We start from the raw sequence: 19295 nt of genomic DNA, 5'->3' as shown, positions 1-19295 counted from the left end.
TCGGTCTACCTAGGGACTTTTGACCCGTCCTATAGATAGAACGTTGATAAAAAGTGATACTAACGATCCTAATTAACGACTATATATATATATATATATATATATATATATATATAAAATATATAACATCATTTATATATATATAATTTTTTCAATTTTTATATACATATATACATACAAATGGAGAAAAGTATTTTATTTATTGATAATAAATTGTTGGGTATTACAGGCTGTGGATTGGTGGAGTGTAGGCGTGCTAACTTACGAGCTTCTCACTGGCGCCTCTCCTTTTACGGTCGAGGGAGAGAAAAATACCCAGCAGGAGATCTCAAGGAGAATATTAAAGACCGAGCCACCGATACCCAGTCATCTTAATCCAACAGTAAGAAACTTTATCTCGCGTTTGTTGGTGAAGGATCCACGTCAAAGACTGGGTGGTGGACCACGTGACGCCAAGGAACTGAAAGAACATCCATTCTTTAAAAAAGCACCGCCACCTTTCACTTGGGATGCTTTAGAAAAACGACAAATCGCTCCACCGTTCGTGCCACGTATCACGCACGAACTTGATACCAGTAATTTCTCGGACGAATTTACAAAAATGGTTGCCGCTGACAGTCCGGCAGTTGTACCACCTAATCACGACAAAATCTTTCGAGTAAGACAACTTTGTTATTTCTATCATTGCTTATGATTTTCTTTTTTTTTTCTTATTTTCTTTTTCTATCCTTCTCTCTGTGTTTTCAATCTTCAGTCTTTTCTTTTCTTTTTTTCTTTTTTTCTTTCTTTCTACTCTTAACTCGAGTCACTTATCTCTAACCGGAGATTTATCTCTGACATATTTCAGTACGATATATCTACGTTCGTTCATCGTTAAAGAAAAATTTTCATGATTACTTTAACAGGGCTATTCTTACGTGGCACCATCGATATTATTCAGCGAGAACGTAGTAAGCAGAGATATCTTCTTAGAGGAAACAGAAGCTACAACCGATTCTCAAAGGCCATCAGCATCGGACGTTCTAGCAGCACGTTTCGAAGAGTCAACGTTCTTTCAAACGTACGAGCTTGATCTACGAGAGGAAGCATTAGGTGATGGAAGTTTTTCGGTATGTCGTAAATGTCGGCATAGAAAAACAGCCCAGGAATTTGCTGTGAAGATCGTTAGTAGACGCATGGATTGTGGTAGAGAAGCTAGCTTGCTACGTAGTTGCCAAGGCCATCCAAACGTTGTCAAGTTGCTCGAAGTACATCAAGATAGAGCGCATACATATCTAGTGATGGAGTTACTCTCTGGAGGTGAATTGTTAAGAAGACCAAGGCCGTTCACCGAGCAACAGGCAAGTCGTGTGATGAGGCAATTGGCGTCCGCGGTACGTTTCATGCACGCTCGTGGCGTTGTTCATCGAGATCTTAAACCAGAAAATATTGTCTTCGTTCACGAAGGCGAGGACTCGCCAGTGAAGATTGTTGATTTTGGTTTCGCTAGGATAAAACGTGGTTGCGAGCCACTTCACACGCCTTGTTTTACGCTTCCTTATGCAGCGCCGGAGGTTATCGCCAGACAGGGATACGATCAGAGTTGCGATTTATGGAGTTTAGGTGCAATTTTGTATTCCATATTATTCCGTAACACATTATTTGTCAGTGGCTCGCCAGATCTAGCTTCTCGCATAAGATCTGGCGAGATTAATTTCGACTCTAACAATTGGTGTCATATATCACCGTTAGCCAAGCAAGTGGTAAAAGGTTTATTAACGGTCGATCCGAACAAAAGACTCACCGCTATGGCCCTTGCCAATCATCCTTGGTTAATGGAGTCAACCAATATGACCGATCCGAATGTTTCGGACAATACTTCCACGTATCCTCCTACATCATCATCAGACAAACTCGAAGGTTTTCGTTTACGAGAAGTTGATGGAGCTAAGTTAGCTCAAAGACGTAAATTACACAAACGATCGACGTCTAGTTCGGTATCCTCTTCGGCATCTACAACTTCCTCGACTCTTTCAGTTCCATTGGTGCGACCATCCAGCACGAGCACCAACGTAACTACTTCTGCATCACCGGCTCAACCTATTGCTTTTGACTTTGGAGAGGAGAAAGTTAACGAATATCTGAGTTCATTGTCGTCTTCCTCCGATTCCAATTCTCCAAAAATAAATAATCATCGACACCTAGAAGGAAAGTCGAAACGACGCAAACGCGACATGACCGATGACGATCCGTATCAACAGGGATGTTCTAAAACTAAACGACACAAGAGACACAACGACCTTGACGGCGAATCATCCTATCAGAGTAATAGCAGTAGCAATAGAAATGGACCGGTTACAAGATCAAGGAAACGAAAATTAGAACAAAATGTATGCAATTCAGACAGCTCGATGGAATCTTGTGGATCCTCCTCTTATACCGACAAGAAAGACGTTAATGTTCATAGAAAACAAAAAGCTGGTAAACGGCCCAAACGCTTTACTACGATCACAGTGGAGTAATGTTTCCTATATCGTGTCTCGGCGGTAGTCTTATTCTCACTTAGTTTCCTATGCATTTTACAATAAAGTAATAGTGCGCTGCCTTTTGGGAATTACGTACAAGATATTATAAATGTTACATCATTCCTAATGCGTGAGAGACAGGTCTTTTAGACTATTGTACATATGTTTCATTTTATGCCATGTTTTTTAGAATAACCAGAGAAAATATACGTTCTTGCTAAGGATTTTGTATAAAAAAGATTGAAAAGGGGAAAGGGGGATATTATCGTTGTATCTTTACGGTCAGGGTCAAATCATTTCGTTTCTATTAGATTATTAACACCATAGTTATCAGATTCCTGCTGTTTTTATTATTTCGATATAAATATTAGCAAAAAAACAATATAAAATATTTTCCTTTCTTTCTCTTTTTTTTTTTGTGAATGTGTGTAATCTTTTTTTGTTTCTCTCTTTTTTTTTTTTTTTGTGTTTAATCACGTTTCGCTTGTCTGTGATCAGCGAAAAGTCGACTATCCATTATAAGTTGTTAGGATAGATACGTAGTAAATGTGCCTCAATAAAATGTCCATTTCCTATGAATGCATCGAGTGAAGCGTCGAATGTATTGGAAGATAACATTGAGTATGTTTTGACATGTTCTCCACGAGGTTAAAACAATATCGATCGATATTATCTTATTTTCTATATAAATGTTTGTTTGTTGAATGGGAGGAAAACCTTCATCCTCGATTTAATAACTTTAAACATTCAATTTTCATGCTAAATAATAAGAGATCAATTAAATGTTAAAGGTGATTTTCTTAGAACTGTTGGGACATTGCAAAGGAAATGATGAAATAAATAATTTGTATCGAAGTATTTTCGAACAAAAGAAGTTATGATCCAATGGATCATTCACGATTAATGATATTTGTATCGCTTACATACATGTACATCTTTTTGGTACTTTATTTCTATTATCATATCTGTGTTTGTTTTCTTCTCAATTTAACATTACTTAATGAGACGTTTACAAATTAGATGAGGGGTTCGTCATGAAAAGATAATCTTGTATGTTTAATCGGACACAAGAGTGAGTATATTTAATTATAAATTAATACTTCGCACCATTATTCAAAGTTATGCTGGTTAATGCAAAGAGATACAATGTATTTCTTAAAAAAAAAAAAAAAAAAAAAAAAAAGGAAAAAGAAAAAAAAAGGAAAAAAAAAGAAAGAAAAAAGAAAAAAAAAGAAAGAAAGAAAAAACAGAAAAAAAAAGAAGAGAACCGAGCAAAGTACTTGATTTAGCAAATTTTGCGTTTATACATTTTGTGATTTTGGTACAAGTATGTAATTTTCCTTATTTAAAACTAATAAAAAGAAAGAGGGATTTCTTTTTTTGTTTGTATATATAGTCATGTTGGTTTACTCTATATTATATTCTTTACGCATAGTTTTCCATATATACAAGGTATTATTGAAATTGCCTTTAGATAACGACTGTTTTACCTGATGTGTGGTAATTGCTGTGAAAGATGAAGTAATAAATGGCAAAGACTGAAAAGGTTGTATACCAACTCAGGGAACAGACATGCTAACGAAAAACGTCTTGTGTTTTTGATTCGAAATAGTTACAATTGAAATTCTATGGACGTTACTACCAAAGACGACTGAAGCAACACTGCTCTATAAGACCAAAAAGAACTGTATGTAACATTGAAATGGAGTTATGTATATACACTAATTACTACCGAATTGTGTAATTTCACAATATTATAGATATTAATTATAAATATATATATATATATATATATATATATATATATATAAGAAAAAGAAAAAATTATATATTTACTATATAACATTGTATTAGAGAATAATATTAAATAAGAAGATATATATATATATATATTTCTATTTAGGATTGTAAAAGTCATTAAATATTGTAAGTTTAATCGGTTATCCAGAAGTAATGTAACATAATAAATGATGCGTTACATTTATTATGTTACAATAGTGGAAGCAGATTCTCTTTTTCTAGTGATATCTAATTGTTGCGATATAAGAAATAAAATCCTTCAAGAGCATATATTATGTGTATATATATATGTATACATACAAACATATGTATATATACATATATATATATATCATATATATATACCACATATATTATATACGACGTTATATACAAATTCAAGCTTGTATCATACGATAAAGAGTGCTGTTCTGTTGCGATAAATACATACAAGAGACACCTACCTTTGTTACTACTGGTTGTTAAATATATCATGATACAATATTTATTTATATAATGTACTTTTCTAGCAATGTTTATTATTACCTCAATCCTAAATATTTAATTAATTTAAGAAACAAAGATTTTTATTTCCTATATATTGTGCAAAGTTGTAGTTGTTAATATTAAAAATATTCTCTATATCTTATATATATATATATATATATATATATATATACATATATATATATGTGTATGTATATATAACATTTTTACCATTAACAAATGGAAAATCAGCTCAACGATAAAACAAGTAGTTTCGAAAATCAAAAACCGGAATTGTACATACGCCCCTGATATCCAATCAAATCTAATCCAATTACGTCACGAACACAACAGCTAGCGCATATCATATAAGCAATCTGCGCATGCGGCCTAGAGACTATATATTCTTTTTATTTGCTACAATATAAGAATTCCGTTCTCTCATTGGCTAAGCACCGAACCCAGCTACCTCTCCTAACCAAGAATATAAAAAAAAGAAATTTTAACGAAAAGTAAAAATAGTACGACTGCATTTAAGTATTCGATACGATGATACGTACGAATAAAGTCTTTGGGACGATTCGGTAAGTCTTTAACCTATAAAGCAGAAGTAAAACAAGCCTAATGTGAGGAAAATGTAAAAGAGAAAAAAGAAAAAAAAAAAGAATAGCGAATAAGCCGGAACGTTCCGACATCGACCAATCAGAAACGAACTAAGGAAATATATAGAAACAAATACTGACGTGAGGTCAGCGCTAAAGAAAGAAAAATCCCCATAGGTACGGCGTTCGTTAAGCGAAGCGTTGGAAAGAGAGAGGTAGAGAGAGAGAGAGAGAGAGAGAAAGAGAAAGATGGGGAGAATAGCGTTACGCGATTGGTCGAAAGAGAGATACGCGTTGTCGGATGTGGAAGGGGTATTCGCGTGAGAGAGAGAGAGAGAGAGTCGCCTCGGTGTTGGCGTCAGCACGCAGCAAACGGTTTAATATCTGTGCGTTAACGGACACGTTCGTCGTTGTCGTCTTTCTTGTAGCGGCTGTGGTGGTGGTAGAAATTCGGCTTCGCCGTAGTAAAAGGCACTATAAAAGGTAACTTTCACGGACGCGTGCTATTGAGTAAAGTAAGTTAATGCTTCGACCGAGGTTTTTTACGAAGGATAGATAGCGAAAGGAAAAAGTATAAGTTTCTGTAATTCGTAGAGAAGTTCTTCGAATAAGGACGGAGAAAATAAGAAGAAGAAGAAGAAGAATAAAAAGAAGTAGAAGAAGAAGAAGAAATAAAAATGTCTACAAAAACGAGTAAGAAAACGTCTGGGACGGCGTCATCGACTAATACGAGTGGCGTTCAAACGCCACCGCCACCTCAAACGTCCACGCCTATTAGTAGTGGACAAAGACCTGGTAGTCCACTAAGTCCAACGCGTTATTCCCGTTTACAAGAAAAACAGGATTTACAAAATCTGAACAATCGTCTCGCGTGTTATATTGACAAGGTGCGGCATCTCGAAGCCGAAAATTCAAGACTCACGCGGGAAGTGCATACTACGCAGGAAACAAGTACTCGCGAAGTTTCCAATATAAAGTCTATGTATGAGCAAGAATTGTCTGATACTAGAAAGTTATTGGATGATACAGCAAAGGAACGCGCCAAACTCGAGATAGATACCAAACGTTTGTGGGATACTAGCGAGGAACTTAAAAATAAGTGAGTATATTTTATCATATTATATATATATATATATACATATACATATATATATATATATACCTATATATATATATATGTATGTATATATACTATACACACATATGTTTTCTTTCATGCATACTTTTTTCTTTTTTCTTTGTTTATCTTTTATATCTCTTAGAATAGAATAATTTTTGTAAAAGTTCTTATTTTACCGGAGATAGACCGATATATCTATAAGTTTATAAGCTTTAAATCTCTCGAGATATGTGTTTGATATCGTTTAGGTCACCAGCATGGTCTGTCGATAAGAAATTTTAAATATTAATACAACGCTTATATATCAATTTATCATTCTTTTTTCTTTTTTTAGTTTTCGACTTTGAATTTTAATCGGTCACTATAAAAATCTTTCTGCGTAGATCTGAGACTTGTATAGGATTAGATATTCGGATATCATTGTTGAATTCTCAAACATCTTTTTTATTTTTTTCTTGGTTTCTTTTTAGTTTCTTATAAACTAAAGTTACTTTCTTTAGAAAGATGTTTTATATATATTTATAGATTCGTATCTTAAATGAACTTATCAGTTAGACGTAAACTTACTTTGTTTACTTCTATACTATCGTACACAATATGGAAACAGTTCTTTCTTTTTCTTTTTTTTTTTTTTCTGAGAGAGAGAATCAAATGACACGTTTTATGCAATTGAAAAATATTTGTGTATCATCGTAAATTAATGTTAATATCTTATCTAACATTTCTTGTATACAAGAAATTAAAGAAGAGTTAAAAAAATGGTCAGAGAAGAGATACCTTTTCAAGATATATTTGACATCGTGTTAAAACTATATTTATATATGGATTAATAGTTCTCTCCGTTTAATTACTTTAACGATCATTGTTTTCTATGCAATTTTATACAAACTTGTAAGCATAGAAGTAATAAAAATATTTCAATGGAATATTTTTAATACATAACATGAGACTTTGCTTGAAAAAGATGTCTCTGCAAGAAGCTAAGATTTTCCAAAATCAATATGTCCGAAAGGGTAAAATGATTTGTAGTTTGTGATAATGGATGTTGAAATATTATGAGAAAGCGTCCAAATACAATTGACTACATCGAGAATCGATTCTAGCTCGAGATATAATCGATATTTCGAGGTCTCGTACAAGCCGGAACGTGACGTTACTACGAGCGATTGCGTCACTCTTACTACTATACGATGATGTCAGCGCACTCACTCATTCCTGTATTCCCTGACCTAAAAACATTGACTCTCTTACACGACGGCCGAAGCGAACTATATGATACTTGTATACGATATACATATACACATACATACATGATGTGTGTGTATATATATATATATATCCTATAAAAGATAGACGACACTCCTTTTTCCGAGATATGTAGTTTATAATTTGTCCGATTAGATCGTTTATTTTAGACGATGAAAAAAAGATAGATTGATATTAACATGGCGTCTGATTTAGAATTCCGATAAAACTAATCTACCTTGAACATTTCTCTAATCGATAACGTTCTTAAACGAAAACATTATTAATTATTTTTAGGTTATCCTCGTTAAAAGTTATAACTTCTTTTAATTACTAAGTCAACCCATAAGAATTCGAGTATAAATTTTTCAAGATCATCGCTAAAAAAGATTTTTGTTTTGTTTCTTTTTTCCTTCTTTTTCTCTCTCTCTCTTTTTAATCGGCTATCTCTGTTATTCATCGAGAAATGATATTTCTGGCGATGAAAGCACGAAACTCGTTTTTCGTTTAGATTTTAACTCGTCGATTCGTAGCTCGGAATTTCGTTGTAGCACGAAGCTAAACTGAATAATATCAACGAAAATGTTCAATTGCAAATGTGCATCGTTTACGCCATATTTATTTTCATCTTTACTTCGAAACGTGTATCTCTCGAAATAACGTTTGAAATGATGATTATTAGTAATGTAGTGGGAGGGAACCATCGATCGATCAATGATTTGTTTTGTTTTGTTTTGTTTTGTTTTGTTTTTTTTTCTTTGCTAAGGGCTACCTTAAAGGGAACGTCCGGTTTAAATGAATACAGGTTTTTAAAGAACGTAAAGAATGCTTCTCGAGGCACGAAGCATGACGTCATTTCTTCGTTCGATAGGATAAACCGTGACGATGACGATGATGGTGTCCTCGATCGAATATGAACAGGTTTTATCAAGAAATTCTTCGTGCCTCTTCGCCATTTTCTTTATTATGCAGTTATCTATAACGAATTCGATATTAGGTATTATAAAACTCGATTAATAAATAAAATGACGTAATACTCGAATATAGATATCATATTTGAAAGTAATTATATATATATATATATATATATATATATATATAGTGGGTCAATATGAAGTAAAAAAGAAAAAGTAACCTAAAAAGTTTCGTAAAAGATTAGATTGATTTTTAAAATTATCTAAACACTTTCGGCCCACTCTCTATAAAGTACATATAAAATATGAGATAAACTCTATTAAATGTCGATTGCAGACATCGTTTGATTCGTTATCGTTTAATATATTTTTATAGGTGGCGTTTCGATGCTACGTATTCGATCGAGCGTTCGAAGCGCTATTTTTCTTTTTTTTTTCTTTTTTTTCGTTGTTTCTTGTTTTTTTTATTTTTGCATTCTAAACACGAGACGAGCAAAGTTCTGAAGCTAGAGCCTATTAAAATAAAGAATAAAAATGTAACGGAATATCGTGATTTTGTTTTGTTTTTGTTTTCGTTTCTTTCTTTCTTTCTTTTCTTTTTTAAATATTTATGACATACGTTAATGACTCGCTTGGAATATGTCTTGACCAATCACATTGTATTTATTACTCGCTTTTGTCACGTGACTCCGAGTAAACCAATGAAATGAATAATAACATGTCGATATTAATATTAATATATCTTCATTAATTTGAATGAAATGTAACATCTTCATTATTTTTAATGAGATACTATCGAACATTATGTTTATAAGTACGTATACGATATATATATATATATATATTTATATATATATACATTAAAACAAAAAATGAATAAATAAACTTGGACATTTTTAATTATCGATGAAATCTATTTCGGGTGATGATGATTGGTCAAATTCATGGATTTTTTTTTATGAGGGTGCAAATATGTACGACTTTGAAACGTGACATAGAAAATAAAGATGCGAATGTTGCTTTGTTGGATTCGAAAAATTCTACAGAATTGTAGCTGACATCATAGGTCGATTCCGGCCATTGCGAGAGAGACGGTCAAAGAGAAGGTTTCCGTTGGCCTTAAGGCCATTGATCGCGGCAACGGGAAAAACTTCAAACAGGTTTCTTCATCGACACAAATGTCGAAGACAAGCATTTAACGATCGTCGAAAAGAACAAATTGCTGTGATTTAAATATTTTGACACAGTTTTTTTTTTTTTCTACTATAAAAATGAATTCCATCGTTTATATAAAATCTTATCATCGTATTTTTTTCTTTATTACGACTGACGTAGTAATTAAAAAAGTTTCATGCCAGTAATCATGGTGCCCTCTATGAATGAACGGATTAATTAATTATTATTTATTAAGAGATGAATTTAAACAAAAGTTATAAAACTAAATTATAAAAAGAAAATAAATCATTTAATTTTGAACCAAATGAAAAATATAAAAAAAAAATAAATTTATATATATATATATATTTGTTAAAGAATGAAAAGTTTATTTTCATATGCATGCGTGCTTAGTTTTAATCTTAGTGACGTTGCAATAAAAATGTAAACTTGCAAGTTAATTCTTATATACACACATCGTGGGTGTTGCTTTAATCGTTAGGAAAGCAAGACGTTAGGATGAAAACGGTTGGTCTTTACCCCATACTGAGAGAGAACATTGTACGTATGTATATACGTATGCATCGAGCATGCATATAGATCATTGTGAATCAGTTATTATTGAGTTTACAAAAATCAAATTCGTAATAAATAATGTTTAATTATAAAATTCGAGGTCAAACGATCATATTTAAAAAAAAAAAACCAATTTTCAAACGTTTTTTTAATTTTGATTTGAGGTTAGGTCTTTCATTGTCATTTTTTTTTTTTTTTTTCTAACGATCGAAGTTTTTAATTAATTTATAATAATCGAATGAAAAGTCAATAAGAAATAAAAATAGAATTTGATCGAATTCGATTGATTAGAGTTCGTATTGAAGGTTTGTGGTACCCTTTGGTACGGGTTACGGGTCGTTAAGAGTTAGACCGAATATTAGACTGCTTGGTTCGCCATGGTAGAAAATAAAATTCTCAATGTGGGTCGTGTTCCGTGTCTGAAATAGCGCCGAACCGAGTATAGGACTCGCTCTTTGGGTTCTCTTCGGCTTCGTGGAATGTCTTTTGACCGATATGATACTGGAGTTTCTCTAACAGCGAATAATATTTCTTTTCTCTTTCTTTTTTTTTTTTTTTGTCAATCATTATTTAGCAAATTTCTCAAAAGAATCAGAAGAATAGTTCTATTTTCTTCTCTTTCCTTTTTTTAGTCGTACTAATTCGTTAATTCATGAATTACAATTATTGCAATTAGAGAATGTACTTGATGCAAGTATTTTAGAAATTATTATTTTTTTTTTGTTTTATTTATTTATTTATTTTTTTTTTCTTTTATGTTGTATATTAAACTGTATTAATTTATTAATTTATAAATTGTACGTTAACAGATGATTTTCTGCGATATTTTTTGAAACATGTTGTTTTATTTTTTTCATCTCTTTTATTTATTTATTTATTTTTTTTTTTGAAATTGTTTTTTTTTTTCTCGAGACTTCAAACTCGAAATACTTAAGTAAATGGAAACGATTCAGACGCTGAGCCTCCTACGCGAGTTTCTCTCTTTGTCCCCTACCGTAGACAAGTTTATTCGTCCCCACTACTACCATTACCACTACTATCACAATTATCCTCAGCATCACCATGGAAAGTACTTTTTTCTTGACATTTGATAGTGATAGGCGTGGTGGAATAAAGCTAATGCATGTATGTAACTGGTTTTAAGCAATCAAACTGGTTAGCCATATTCATTTCGAATATTCTAAAGATAAGAAAAGATAAAAAACATTTCGTTTCTAATTTCACAATCACTTTTTATCTTTTTCTAATTTTTTTTTTCTCTATCTTTTCTTTTCCTTTTTCTTTTCCTTTTCTTTGTATCTTTTCCTTTCTTCTTTTTTAAAGATACACATAAATAAAAATGGAGGATTTCTGGAGATGACGTAGTCGCTCGATTCATTCGTCAGATGAAACTCGTTTAATCGTTTAGGATAAAAACATCTTGACCTCGTCCTGTATAGTCACGCAATATATTATTCATTGTTGCTTTTACTAGTAGTCCAAGGATTTCGAGATGTGATCGGCGAAAAAGAGTGGCCTTCGCACGATCCAAGAATTAGAAAATTCTTACTGATGTATATATATATATATCTTCTTTTTTTTTTTATTTTTGATATAAAGATAGATTCGCGTATTTCAGACTCGAGTCATCAAGGTCATAAGACGTTAAAATGATTCTTGTTTTATTTTTCGATGACCAATTAAATCGTATATATATATATTTTTTTCTTTTTGTTATATTTTATTAAATATTTGATTTGCCAATTCATAGATTTCGATTTGAGAATTATTCAGATACTCGTAAACATCTGGAAAGAAGGGAAGAGTACGATAATTAATTTTGCGAGTATCATCTCAGTGGTTTGTAATTTCCTGTTCTATCGTAAATGGTAGCTCAAGAAAAGAATGAATTTGCAAATATGAATGAAAATTTAAAAGAAACATCTTACATTGAAATATCAAAGTTTTTAGAAACTAAATGGTAAATGTTTAGAATAGAAAAAAAAGGAAGTATGTCAATGACGTTATCAATAATTAGATTTAATCTAAAAGGAATTTTTCTCATTGTGGTTTATAATTTCCTGTTTGTACTGTGGTTAGATCAAGAAAAGAATGAGTTTGAAAATATGAATGAAATTTTTTAAAATATTGTTTATAAAACTAAATATTCAACGATTTATGAAACCAGATGGTTAAAGTTTAAAATAGAAAGAAAGAAAAAAGTAAGAAATATATCAATGATGTTCTTAATAATTACATATCTAATCTAAAACGATGGAAGAGAAAAATAGATAGATAGGAGGTATCTAAGTCGAGAAGAATGGAGAAACACGATATTTCGAGTTTCCTCCCTCTACGAAGCGCTTTTATTTTAAGAATGAGCTTCCCGGTATCTAACTGGAAATTAGGGGAGTATTAGAAACGTGTCTTTTAGAATTTTCTTTGAAAATAAAACGTTAAATCCCATTGATTCTCAATCTTACAAAATCTTTGAAATAAAAATAAGTATAAACCGATGATTATAAAAGTTAAGTTATTACAATATCTTTATTCGTTCCGAGATATTTTGAGACATTTGGATTTGTAAATGATATTTTTGTGTAAAATTATTTTTGTTATATAATAATAAGGACGGAAAAGGTAAATATATTTTATTTTGAAGAAAGTAATTTCTTTATGTAATTTTATTATTTTCATAATAGCTTGTGTGACAGTATATATATTTTTTTAATATCACAAATGACTTAATACACTTTTATAATCACTATCTCATTTATTATATATATATATATATATATTAAATATATTATTAAATATATATTATTGTTTTTCTTATTTTTACTTTTTATTATTACAGATTGGAAAAGAAGACAAAGGATTTGCAAATAGCCGAAAGGAATTTGAGTTTGTGCGAGGCGAGAATCAGTGATTTGACATCTCAATTAACTCAAAGTCAAACCGAACGTAAGAAAATCACGGATAAGGATAGAGAATTGGAAAAGGAGAACGAACGTTTGAACGCGGCACTGAACGATACGCGTCATCATCTCGAGGAGGAAACGTTACAACGTATCGATCTTGAAAATCATATTCAAAGTCTTAAAGAGGATATTAGCTTTAAAGATCAGGTTTATCAGCAAGAACTTACTGAAACGCGTACGAGGCGACAGGTTCGTTTCTATTTATATTCATTTTAAATAATCTATTTTCTCTCTCTCTCTCTCTCTTTTTTTTTTAAATATATATGTTTTATTTATCAAAAGAAGAAAGATATATATAATTCACGCATTTATATTTTTTGTTAGGTTGAAATCTCTGAGATCGATGGAAGATTGGCCGAACAATACGAAGCAAAATTACAACAATCGTTGCAAGAATTACGTGATCAATATGAGGCACAAATGCGTGTCAATCGTGAGGAGATTGAATTATTATATGAGAACAAGATCAAAAACTTGACTTCTCATGCTCAACGTAATAGTGATGCAGCTAGCACAGCCATCGAGGAATTGAGACAAACTCGATCTGGAATTGATACTCTTAAGCAAAGGATCAACGAGCTTGAAGCTTCTACTAATGCTTTGAATTCAAGAATCCGGTATGTATTTCCTACATGGATCTTTCTTAAGTTTATATTACGTGCGAAAATATTAATAAAAAAAAAATAATAAAAAAAATAAAAATATTTCTCTTCTAGGGATTTAGAAAGTTTACGAGAGAACGAACGTATCCGATATACGGAGAATATAGCCGCTTATGAGGCAGAATTAGCACGAATGAGAGATGAAATGGCTCAACAATTACAAGAATATCAAGATTTAATGGATATAAAGGTTGCTCTTGACTTGGAGATTGCTGCGTATCGTAAATTGTTAGAATCCGAGGAAGCTAGGTAAATGTACTTTTAGAATGTTTCTTAATAGCAATAATAATAATTAAAAAAAAAAAAAAAAATATTTTAAGTAAGTGTTTATATGCGTCAGAGAAAAGCGATTAAATATTATTTCTATTTTTACAGATTGAATATAACGCCATCACAAAGTGGTATTAGTTGCGTGGTACAAAGTAGCAGTAGAAGTACTCCAGCTAGACAAACGCCTCTTAGAGGAGGAAAAAGGAAGCGAACGTTATTGGAGGAAAGTGAAGAACGCAGTAGTAGTGACTATAGTATCAGTGGCACGGCAAGGGGTGATATAGAGATAACAGAAGCTGATCCTCAAGGTCGATACGTGAAACTTACTAACAAGGGTAACAAAGTAAGTTATTATTAGAATATGAATATTATCATAAAATTGTATAAAAATTTAAGATACGTTATTACGATTGTAATATGTTCTGAATATGATCAGAAAATTTGAACGATGGTTTGCGATAAATAATTCAATTATTTTTCTCTCTTTCTTTATCTTTTTTCTTTTTGTATCATTAGGAGATTGGACTTAGCGGCTGGCAAATTCTCCGCAAAGCTGGGACTTTAGAAACAGTTTTTAAATTTCATCGAACTGCAAAACTCGATGCAGGTGGAAGTGTAACTGTATGGTCGGCCGATATCGGTGCAACGCACGAGCCACCATCCAATATCGTTATGAAGGGTCAAAAATGGTTCATTGCTGAAAATATGACTACAATTTTGCTAAACAATGAATCAGAAGTATGATTTTTTTCTTTTCTTTCTTGTTTTACTTTTTAACGTTTTCTTTAAATATGTTTGCGTAAAATGTATTATATAATTAGTATTAAAAAAAATATCTCTGATTTCTTAAATAGGAAATGGCAACGTCTGAAAGAAAAAGACAACAATTGTCCACATCTGTATCGCGACATAGAGAAAGTTTAGGATTCCGACCTGCGGAAGATCTTTATCATCAGCAGGTATGAATTAATATCTCGAGAATATGTGATATCAGATAAGTTCATATATATATATATATATATATATATATATATATATATACACACACTACATATATCTTTCTAATTTTTCTTCCATTTTTTTTTTACTTTTTTCATTTATTTATTTATTTATTTATTTTTTTAAAGTAAGTTAATCAACATTAACTTGTCATTAAAACAAATTATTCACGTAGGATCAAGTAGCTCTTATCACTTTCGTATATTTTTACTGGAACGACTGTGATGTCAAGAATCAATATTCTAATTTTTAGTAGGACAAAAATAAAAAAAAAAATAAAAATCAAAATAAAAAAAAAACAAAAACAAAAAAAGACGAACAAAACAGTCAACAAGTAAAAAAAAAAAAAACAGTTCGGACAAATTTTTTTTAGATCATTTGTTTGTATACAAACTAGTGACGTCCAAAAACAATAATAAAAAAGAGAGAAGAAGACAATGTGGCTATATTGACAGTAGCTTGTTAAAAACTTTTATAGATAAAGACGAAGAAGTTCCAACTATTTATTCTATCTTTAGACCGTTGAAGATTAAATATTACTTTATAGATGGTAGATTCGAAGTTTTTTGGCGATCTTAAAAATCAATTAATCATCTTTCTCGAGACTTTTTAAGCTAATTCTTTTTCAGATTGCAAAACAGTTCCTATACTTGGTTTTACAATTTGAAAAAGGAAAAGAAAAGAAAAAGGAGGGGAAAAAATATTAAGCTCTCAAAAAGTTTGCGATGAGAAATAATTGATTTTTAACATCACCTAAGAACTTTTGATCCATCTATGAATTTTTGGCCCACCCTATAATATTTAATATATCTATTTTATATATACGTGGAAAATATTTTATTATAGTAAAAGTGTTCCATATATATTTATATCATACATACATTAAGTATATAATCGTAGAAAATATATCATGTAATTGCATATATAGTTATATTATTATCGAATTTGTTTACGAGGGTGTTGCGCATTTTACCGACACTCGCTTCTTGTTTTCATAGAGAAGATATCTCTACCCATATTAAGTGCCTGGGCACATGAACTCTGATGGGCATCTTATGTAAGTTGATTTCAACCAATCGGATGTACGATCGTTCAGCTACTTGTCAACGATATTAATATCTTCTGCACTCTCATCATACTACGATTATTTGGCTTATTACTTTGTTGGTCTTCATGCAGCACACCTATATTATGCCTTTATACTCACGCTTTTATAACTAAAACATCATATGCGTTTATGAAAATAATATGTTTGACGAGCGGAAACATTCACATTCTCATAGTTAACCACATTGTCTTTAGAAATACTTATAGTTATATAGTTATAGATTATTTATACGGAAAGCTTTTTCTCAATTCAATAATAATATATTCGATATTTATATATATATAAATTACGTTATCGATTATTAATTTAATAATAATAATACGAAATAAGTGTTTTCTTTTCTTTTTTCTCTTTTTTTTTTTTTTTTTTTTTTTTACTTTATAATCGCAAATAAAGTAAATAAAGATAAAGAAAGAATATATATATATATTTAAATAAAAAGAGATTAATGTATGCTTGTCTTTTTTTTTGTGACTAATGAAAAACGAGGAGAAACAGTTCTGTTAGGTCATTAAGTATGTTGGGCTGTGATGGCAAAGAAAACTTCAATTTTTCATTATTTTCAAAATATCTTTTAACATTGAAGTAATCTATTTTGTGTTTCAGGATGACCCACCAAGTCAAGAAAGATGTCGCCTTATGTGAACGTAATGAATTACATTTATTAAAATAAGCATCTCTCTTATGACAAATGATTTTCTTCAAATGCTTATATAAAATAACGATATTTTATGCAGCAAGCATTATCTAAATATCAATCAATTATATTATTAACACACAGACACAGACACATACAGAAAAAAAAAAATAAATAAATAAATAACAAAAAGAAGTAAGACTACGTCGTAAATAATATGCCATAGGGCTCGATAAATTTCTAAGCTGATTATAAAGTTGTTTCAGATAAACAGGATAATATTAATACGTACGAAAATGTATGTGTCCACCAGATTAAAATGAGGGACATTGTATAATATAATGTTCAGCAAATCAAAGTATATTATTATATTATTATTATTATTATTATTATTATTATTATTATTATTAATATTATTATTATTATTATTATTATTATTATTTACTCTCTATTCATACACATATTATATATCTTTTTTCCATAACTCTTTGGTCACTGTTATCATATCACAATTCTTTATATATATATATATATTTTTTTTTATTATTTTTTTTCTTTTCTCTTTTTTTTTTTTTTATAAATCCTAACTCCTAATGGAATTATTATTATTTCTTCTATGTTTCTTGAAGCTAGTCTTATGAAATGATGTTACACTTCGATGTTTTGTGCTTTTATATCTATTTCCTACTATGTAATAATGAAAAAGTAGATTTTGCTATTTATCTTTAATTACAGTGTACAAAAATGTTTGTAATAACAATAACAACAACACAACAACACGCACATACACATACAAACACGCATTTCTATGTACTATCATTCAATATATATTCGGAGTAAAAATGAAATTGTACACTGTTCGTGAAAATTACGATTATCGTACGATAATAAAGAGTCAACTGTGTTAATAACAAGAAACGTATTTATAATGATTCCATTGAGTCGGTTTTTTTCACTTGTAAATTGGAATATTAATTTCATGTAATTGTAAGCAAATTTATATATATATATAATATCATTTATGTTAATAATAAAAATCAAAAATATTAACCGTACCTAAACGTATTCGTTATCTTTTTTTTCTTTTTTTTTTTTTTTCTTCTTTCTATTCAAATGTTTGGGATTATTGATATTATATTATATTCGTAATTATCGTCATTTCGATTAAATTCAAGGAATATTAATTTTCATAAATTTTTTAATACTGACTGGTCTGGTAATTATGAAAGTGATCCAAGTCATATGAGATATTAAGATATATTTTGGTTACACACAGACTCTATTCTTAAATTTTTTAATTTACATGCAAACAATTGTCTATTTCAAAAATAAATATATTTACTTTCTCCTATGTTTATTGTCATTATAGAAAAGTAATTTTTAATTAATTTCAATTTAAATACATTAAAATACGTATGCATCTCAATATGAGAAATATATGATTTAGAAACACTGTCATAATCGCAGTCTCATACGAATGTCAATTTGGAACTTTCAATTTTTCTCAATATCAGAAAATAATGTTTTTCTTGATTCGATACTAGTTTACATTATTTTGATCACTTTTGACTCATTAAAATCATCAATTCGACCGTTGTTGCGTAATCTGATTCTTTTTCTTTCACCTTTTTTCTTTTTCTTTTCCTTTTTTTTTTTTTTTCTTTTTTGATTGACCACAATTTTCTTGTTGCCTTTAATCTTACTGAATATTTTGTATTAAATAACTCTACTTTCATTACTATAAGTACAATTATTTTTAATTGTTTCATTTCTCGCGTACTTCGAGCACAATAACCAAAAGTTAGGATAAATAAATAACATTAATTACTTGGTGGTATTAGATGTGTATATATATATATATATATATATATATATATATATATATATGTATATATATATATACACATGTATATATATATATACACATATATATGTAAGGATTTGAATGTATTTCGAAAAATGTTTGTCACTTTTTATAATCCCTCATAATTTTCTGCAGATAATTAATGCAACAATAATAAACATCAGTATCATTGTATTATAAGTGTCGTTTAACGAGCATAATTTTATCATAACGATAAAAAAAAAAAAAAAAAAAGGAAAAGAAAAAAGTGACATAGATTTTTGGAATTTCCAACACAGATCTTACGATGATGTATTTATATATAGGAAAATATGATATTTGTCCTCTGCATACAAATTTTATCCAAATAAATTTCTAACTAACTCTATGTGTATTTTTTAAAAAAGCGTACGTTTTACTTTAGACTAATTCATT

At 30.2% G+C, this 19295-nt stretch overlaps 2 protein-coding genes across 5 annotated transcripts in view; both read left to right on the top strand.

Moving 5' to 3' along the window:
• The window catches only part of LOC122638029 (ribosomal protein S6 kinase alpha-5-like), a 59755-nt gene extending 54951 nt beyond the window's left edge, over window positions 1–4804 (top strand). For both annotated transcript variants that reach the window (XM_043830638.1, XM_043830637.1), the window contains exons 6-7: window positions 230–658; window positions 906–4804. In XM_043830638.1, coding sequence (XP_043686573.1) covers window positions 230–658; window positions 906–2501 — 2025 coding nt within the window. In that variant the 3' untranslated portion in view covers window positions 2502–4804. The remainder of the gene's footprint in view (window positions 1–229; window positions 659–905) is intronic.
• Window positions 4805–5697: 893 nt separating this feature from the next.
• On the top strand, window positions 5698–17378 carry LOC122638030 (lamin Dm0-like). 3 transcript variants are annotated; one of them, XM_043830639.1, is made up of 9 exons: window positions 5698–5886; window positions 5966–6470; window positions 13218–13530; window positions 13666–13958; window positions 14058–14252; window positions 14379–14616; window positions 14790–15011; window positions 15128–15232; window positions 16987–17378. In XM_043830639.1, exons 2-9 carry the CDS (start codon window positions 6049–6051, stop codon window positions 17023–17025), a joined length of 1827 nt encoding a protein of 608 aa, XP_043686574.1. In that variant the 5' UTR covers window positions 5698–5886; window positions 5966–6048; the 3' UTR covers window positions 17026–17378. The 3 variants fall into 3 exon arrangements, with proteins under 3 accessions (XP_043686574.1, XP_043686576.1, XP_043686575.1); XM_043830641.1 differs by adding an exon at window positions 16271–16329 and having other exon boundaries at window positions 5698–6470; XM_043830640.1 differs by having other exon boundaries at window positions 5700–5854.
• The last annotated feature ends 1917 nt before the right edge of the window (window positions 17379–19295 follow it).

This window comes from Vespula pensylvanica, chromosome 2, assembly GCF_014466175.1.
Source record: "Vespula pensylvanica isolate Volc-1 chromosome 2, ASM1446617v1, whole genome shotgun sequence".
NCBI classification, from domain to species: domain Eukaryota; kingdom Metazoa; phylum Arthropoda; class Insecta; order Hymenoptera; family Vespidae; genus Vespula; species Vespula pensylvanica.
The sequence above is the reverse complement of the archived record's forward strand: the minus strand, read 5'-3'. Positions and strand labels throughout refer to the sequence as shown.

What these genes read in the sequence shown, in the direction of transcription:
- LOC122638030 (XM_043830639.1), top strand. Translation starts at nt 6,049, where the DNA reads ATGTCTACAAAAACGAGTAAGAAAACGTCTGGGACGGCGTCATCGACT. An exon ending in TTAGAATCCGAGGAAGCTAG is followed by an intron (nt 14,253 to 14,378) that starts GTAAATGTACTT and finishes CTATTTTTACAG; the next exon opens with ATTGAATATAACGCCATCAC. An exon ending in TTACTAACAAGGGTAACAAA is followed by an intron (nt 14,617 to 14,789) that starts GTAAGTTATTAT and finishes TTGTATCATTAG; the next exon opens with GAGATTGGACTTAGCGGCTG.